This window comes from Manduca sexta, unplaced genomic scaffold (assembly GCF_014839805.1).
Source record: "Manduca sexta isolate Smith_Timp_Sample1 unplaced genomic scaffold, JHU_Msex_v1.0 HiC_scaffold_2126, whole genome shotgun sequence".
NCBI lineage: Eukaryota > Metazoa > Arthropoda > Insecta > Lepidoptera > Sphingidae > Manduca > Manduca sexta.
The window spans coordinates 6067-13421 of record NW_023593059.1 but is presented as its reverse complement, the minus strand read 5'-3'; the positions used below and the strand labels follow the sequence as shown (position 1 = coordinate 13421).

At 34.0% G+C, this 7355-nt stretch overlaps 1 protein-coding gene across 1 annotated transcript; it reads left to right on the top strand.

Annotated features, from left to right (window-relative positions):
- The first annotated feature begins 207 nt into the window (after positions 1-207).
- On the top strand, positions 208-5910 carry LOC119191924 (eyes absent homolog 4-like). Its single transcript, XM_037445782.1, is given in 11 exon segments — positions 208-432; positions 1713-1815; positions 2270-2289; positions 2292-2440; positions 3264-3353; positions 3604-3815; positions 4615-4737; positions 5203-5279; positions 5282-5323; positions 5612-5667; positions 5669-5910. Coding segments are annotated over 11 exon segments (1110 nt in total). The 5' UTR covers positions 208-323; the 3' UTR covers positions 5798-5910.
- Positions 5911-7355: the final 1445 nt, after the last annotated feature.

Here is a 7355-nt window from a genome sequence, read left to right as displayed (position 1 = left end):
CACATATAAAAAATCACAATTATGATGCATAAGAAAACTAACTTTTTTGGTGGATAAGATTGTAAATGAAAACATACTGCTTTTTAACGCTGTCAATAACAGGTCCATATCTAGCATCGTCTTTTAAATTTTGTTTCGTCTCTTTCTAGCATTAGCACGATACAGTTAGCCATCTCGCTTATCTACGCTTCGTAAACCGTATGCGACTTGAAACGCGTTTGCCATCAAGTTTTGTTTACAAATGAACAAGTTTTTATAAAGTTGGTTAGTCAAAAAGTTATAAAGTATTACATTTTGTCGTGAAGTTATATTAATTTCCAAATATGAATAAAGAAAATGAAGACTCGCATTCAAATAAGCGAAGAAGATTAGATGATAGTTCTGAATACAATGATAATTCGGACTATTGGCCCGACTCCGAAAGTGATTCTGGTATGGCATTAATTAGTGTATTTTACATGTTATTTGGTGAATATCCAAAGGATTTGATAATAATTGATATGTGAAAATTAGTACTGAACATTATAACCTAAAGAACAGACAAAATTTCCTATAGTAACCAACAAGGATATATGATATGTCATAGAATTTAGACCCTGAAGATTGTATTTATCATCTATAGTGCTTAAAGCAGTAGTTGTCATGCCTACTTGGAGTATAGAACTGAATTTGGTATTTGGGTCATTTTGAACTGCATTAATAAATATAATCATAGTTGTCTTCTTGAAAAAACCACTACCATAAGCTATTCTAGCCATAGATGGAAAATAAAAGAGTATGACTGTTGAACAAAGTAACTATTAACAAAAAAATATTTTAATTTTATATTCTCTAAGACCACTATTACATGAAGAAAATTTATTCCAACAAATTCTCTTACAAAAACAGCATACTTTCATTTGGAAATACACTTAAACACACCATATTCACACAAAACTACAAAATGATCATTAAATCATAAAAGTAAAGCTGGAGATTTGGAAAAAAAAAACAATTATTGATGGATAATTTTTGGCACAATGTTAGCAGAGTTAAAGATGAATATGTGAATTCATATGGTAACACTATAAAAATGACCCATATAAATTATTTATTTATTTTCAGCCAGCATAAAATGTCACAAAGAAAAAGTAAATGTAATAAGACAGCTATAATCTAATTATTGTTTATTATTAATGTAAAATAATTTACCAAGGAAATAAAAGCAATTCATTTCAACTCAATGACAAGTCGGGCAAGTAACTTGCCTGATGGTAAACAAAATTATCAGTAATCAGTACCAAGTAGCAACCTCATCCAAACTGTATTACAAATTCTTATAGCAATGCACTTTATATTGAGACCTAACATACTACCCTATAACTGAATCCCTCCTAGCTAAATTCTGGTCATGATGATCAATCTCAACTGATATCAGCCAGGAACTTGGGAGATATTATAGTGCACAAGTGTGTGTGCAATACACAGGTCGCTGTCTGTTTTACGTGCCTTCCAAGGTACTGGGGTATCACTCCAACAACTTCCTAACTCCCAGTTGTGACTGACTAATTTTTAAAATGGAAAAACCATAATAATTATTTTTGATCCAACCCCTTATTCTTATCAGAACATTAGCGCGTAAGTCATGCTCAGTCAGTCAGTGTTGGCACGAAATTCTTTGCCAAAACTAGCCTTTGCGGTAATAAAATAAAAAGCACATTCATTTGTTACAGATTCCCCATCATCAATGCTACCGTCTCTAAATGACACAAGTCCACTGTCTCCTATCAAAGCTGAGGTGCATGCAGCCAGCAGAAGATGTCGAGAGAATTCAGGGTAATGTTCTTATTGAAAAGTAGATTTATAGATAAGACGACATGGTTGATTACAGATAAAATAGTTGGTGAAATAATTTTCCTAAAGGAAAGCTATAAATTCTGGATATTGTTTCTACTTAAAAGCAGATTTAAAGACTGTTATGGTTGCTATAAGATAAATTTGTAGCTGAATGGTGTTAAAATTCCCAAAAGGGAAGCTTATATTTTAAGGTATATTGGGCTATTTGGCAATTTGTCAATCATTAACTGGTCAGAATCATATTGTATTAATAGTTCACCTCTAACATCTATGGTCCACAATAATCTCATATAACTTTGATATCTTACAGATAACTTAAGATTACAATCCCAATGCAATACTTCTGCATTAAATGTCACTCTGAACTATGTTAAAAATCTAAAACTGAATTCTCATAGTTTGTATAAACTAACAAATATATTTCTCCTTACAGTGAGAGCACAGCAAGCAGATCACGGGCAGAGGCAGGCGGAACACATCCTCGTCACCAGCTCAGCATGTTCCAGAACCGGCTACAGATAGAGTGTTCATCTGGGACCTGGACGAGACCATAATCATATTCCACTCGCTGCTCACTGGCACTTATGCTACTAAGTACAATAAGGTGACTATAAATACTAAGAAATCTGTTGTAGATATTATTATATATGAATCCCTCCTAGCCGAATTTCGGCCACGGCAGCCTATCTCAACGAAGATCAGCCAGGTATGCAGGATATATTATAGTGCACAATACACACGTGCACTCTCTGTTCTTTCATTCTCATAGTCCGGTGAGACGGCAATCCGACATGACCAGAGAGAGGTCAGGCGCAGGACCAACGGCTTTACGTACTTTTCGAGGCACGAGGGTATCACACCGCCAACTTTCTGACTCCGAGCTGCGACTGAATATTTTTTTTTAAGATGGAAAAACCAATCACATTTATTTTGGGATTCAAACCCAGGACCTCAGCGCGGTAGTCGTACTTGTACCGTGTACAATTTATATTGCGCCACTGAGGCAGTCACTACTATGTATTACAGGGTCATATTGACATTGCTTTTATAAATTAAACCACATACTTGCCTTTACTTAAACTAACATTGTCCCAAAAATCTCTGTTATATATGTTTGTTGCGTAATTTTAACCGTTTACGCAATGCACGCAACGGAAGCGTCCAAAAGGAAGAAATGTTCCCTGTTTTGCAACATATTTAATGGATGCTTCGCTCCTCTTAATTATAGCGTGATGTTTTATGGCCTATATCCTTCCTCAATAAATGGGCTATCCAACACTAAAAGATTTTTTCAATTCGATCCAGGAATTCCTGAGATTAGCGCGTTCAAATAAACACTCTACAGATTTATATAATAGTGAAGACTATAAAATATAGATAGATAGAGTATAAATAGATTAACGAATATTTTTGTATTGTTATTACAGGACACACAGCAAATAGTCCAGTTGGGTTTCAGAATGGAAGAGATGATATTCAGCCTGGCTGACACGCATTTCTTCTTTAATGATGTTGAGGTAAGTGTAGGTCATTTTGGTTAACAGGGGAAATATGCTGCTAAATACAGTTATTCTAGTTACATTAGATTACTTTTTGCATCAATTGCCATGAAAACTGCTTAAAGAAATACTTAACATATCATAGTAACTTCTCTAGTCCTAAAACTGCAATAACTTTCTGAGTTCAAACACTTTATTTTTATTTACATAAGTAATTCTTACAATATCCGGAAAAAAAAAATATACAAAAGTTTTATTTTCTCATCAGGACTGCGACCAGGAGCACATAGATGCCGTGGCGGCTGACGATAACGGCCAAGACCTGTCCGCGTACAACTTCGCAACAGACGGTTTCCACGCCGGCGCGGCGCCCAACACCGGCCTCTGCGCTCCTGGTGTGCGCGGCGGCGTCGACTGGATGAGGAAGCTCGCCTTCAGATATAGGAAGATCAAGGACACGTACAATAACTACAGGAATAGGTGAGGCATTTAATTTGAAAAATCCTGTAACAGTACATATTATAAGGGACCGTTCAAGTATTACGTAGCGCAATTTGGAGGGGGGAGGGGGGTAGTGTAAAACATTATGATGCGTTACACAAGCGGGACGGGGGGTTTATACAATGCGTTATGTAAACATTGGATTTTTTATTTTAAAACAATAACAAAGGAAGGTATTTTAGCGATATTCCGATATTTTGAGAAAAAAAAATGTAATTTTAGATTTACATAACTTTTTGAGGGGGGGCGTACAGAAAAAGGTTACGGCGCGTTACATAGGGGCTTCGAATATCTTTATTAAAATTACGTAATACTTGAACGGCCCCTAAGTATAGCAGAACAAAAGTACAAAGAAAATCCCCCACCACGCGGTATTTATTTGCCTGCTATTATACTAGGACTGCATGAATGCAGAAAGGTTACGTACAAGTTTTATTTTATTTTCCACGGCAAAGTAGCCGCACTGCCTTTGAAGTAAAATATAGTTGAAGGGCTAAAAGGCGACAAGCAAGAAACAAACACATCTGTGGATGGGGTGCGACATTGAACCATTTGCAACTATTAAGTATAATTAAGTACATGAAATATAGATATGAGAGATTTGATTGATAAATCATTACAGGAATCTAGGCATGTATTTAGTGTTACCTGAAAGGGTAAAGTTTCATTCCATTATAAAAGCAGTCGTATCGCCATATAAATCAAAGCTTGAAGTCAATTGTACATTACATCTCTAGTTAGCTTAAAATACATTGTTAATTATATACTTTTTATGCAGTGTGGGAGGTCTATTGGGGCCGGCAAAAAGAGAACAATGGTTGCAACTGCGCGCTGAGTTAGAGCAAGCAACCGACAACTGGCTAACGCTTGCTTGCAAATGTCTCAACATGATCAACTCCAGGTAAATATACTTTGCTTTTCGTTAAGACCTTTTCGGACTCCTATTCTTTTTGGGACTTGTTCGAGTTTCCGTTTCTCCACTAGCAGCTGCAGTAATAGTTAATATTCTTACCACCGGTTACAAGTTATCGATTTAGCAAACAAAATAAATCGATTAGAAAAAATTCTTTAAAAAAATGAGCACTACTTTAAAACACCTTTAAACGACTGAAACCATACAATTACCATACATTATCGATGGCCAATTTGCTTCAAATATTTATTTAAATTTTCATTATAAATATATTTTAATCGATTAAAATTTGAACGTTAATCGATAATCGAAATCTATTTAAGCATCCCCATTTCAGACATGTTTTGACAGCTGTCATTAAATTGAAGCAAATTTATTTATTTTACACTTTATATACAGAGAAGTGTATAGGCGGACTGATTTATATAAAGTATAATAATGATTGTTTATCAGGGAAAACTGCGTTAACGTGCTAGTGACGACCACGCAGCTCGTGCCCGCTCTGGCGAAGGTGTTGCTGTTCGGGCTCGGCGAGTGTTCCCCATAGAGAACATATATTCGGCCACTAAAACAGGTACGTATCACCTAAGTTACTTTAACAGCTCGCATAAATTGGATATTTCTTTATAACTGTCACATGGTTTTGCCGTTGCAAAATAAACTGATTATATGAACTGAGGTGACTAATTTAGCTCAGTTCTTGTTCTGAAATAGCTTTATCGTTTCTGAAAAATAAGGATTTTACGCATGTCATGTGTGTTGTGTTTATCTCAAATTTAACTAAAATATTTTTTAGTTAAATTTTCACCGATACTATATTTTATTGATTTTGCTTTACTCAAATTGTCTAATTTTTTCCCAGGAAAAGAAACATGTTTCGAGAAAATAAAACAACGATTCGGCGAACGGTGTACGTATGTACGTAGTGATAGGCGATGGGCAAGACGAAGAGGCGGCTGCGAAAGCGAAGAACTATCCCTTCTGGAGGATATCGAGTCACTCCGACATCGCCGCGCTGTACAACGCGCTAGACATGGGCTTCTTATGATTTGCTGCGCTCCTGGTAACACAAAGCAAGCGCGAAAATAAATATACGAAAAATGTACATATTCAGAAACAACTCTCATGGTATTCTGTTGTCCTGGTAACATTGGTCAAAAATATCTTGCAATTGATTTCAATCCGATGAAAATCGGATGTTGGTTCTATATGAGCGTTTATCGTACGACTAATCGCATCGAATGTACGATTTTCTATACTTGAATGCTGCGCATGAAGTACAGAATATACAAAAATACATTGACATTTACATCTTTCCAAATATCCAATTTATTCCAGCCCAGTAAATATTTTCATACACATATCTTCTGATAAATAAAACAATGCCTCATAATTGCAATGTATACGGATTGTTGCCAATAATTTATGTTATTTCCCATAAAATAAAATCATTTTCTTTCTTTGAAATATCGTCTTTAAAATATAAAAAAAATTTAAAAAATACATCAAGATAAAACTTTCTTGTAATACTTGTGATAATGATAAAGAAAAGAAACTAAAAATATTAAAAGAAAATACGAGCATTTTGTCATTTTGATCGTTTGTCATATTTCGTTCAAATCGAACATAATGGTAATTGAACTATTGAAATTTGGAATTTATATGCAACAAGTGTTCCTAATATTACCTTGATTTTCTGCTAGCCTAGTACAAACACTGTTATTAAAGGGAATTAAAATTGTTAATACAATTGTTTGATCTGCCGTAGTAGGAATAAAATGTCAAAAATAACAAATTACTTCAACAAAATTAGAGAATTCATCTTGCCTTGATTTGTGAAAATTCCTTCTATATGAAAATTTTCGCCCGTATTATTTATTAATAATACTGCCAATAAAACATATCTTACTTCGATATAACACCGATGATTTCCAATCGGAATCCACATTAAGTACATACGCCATTTATTTAATACATTTAGATAGTAAAGCTCAAAGTTAGCTCAAAATCAGAAAAAAAAACTAGTAACTTTTGTAAATATTTATCTAATTGTAGAATATATTTAAGGTATATTTTGCAAGTCCATTCCTATAAGTTTTATATAACCTATATGTAAATAAATTAGTTTATATTTGTTAACAGATGTATATTGTATGATTTTTATTATATTTCACTCGGAATGGCTGTCATTACTGCGTACCTAGATTACAAGAAACTAGATAAGTCTGCCTACCCTTCAGTTAATAAAATCATGATATATGTAAGTGTGAAACATAGAAACTATTTTTTCCGATACTTTTCGAATTTAACGCACAAAGTTACAAAGAATATCACACAATACTTCTATAATACATTATTTAACTTCAATGAAAAGTGAATTAAGTTTATTTTTTTGTTTTATATAAATAGAGTTTCGAATCTTTTGCATTATGAATTAATTTTTAAATTTTTTGATAATGTATTTATTCCGTTCTAAGAAATGTTTAAATGCATAAGAATTTTAGAGAATTAGATTTAATTAGAGCACGTATTGTGAGAGGGCTTTATTCTGTCTATGGGGGCTTTTCGGTCTTTTGAAATATCTAATCGAGAAGTCAGCTTTGATG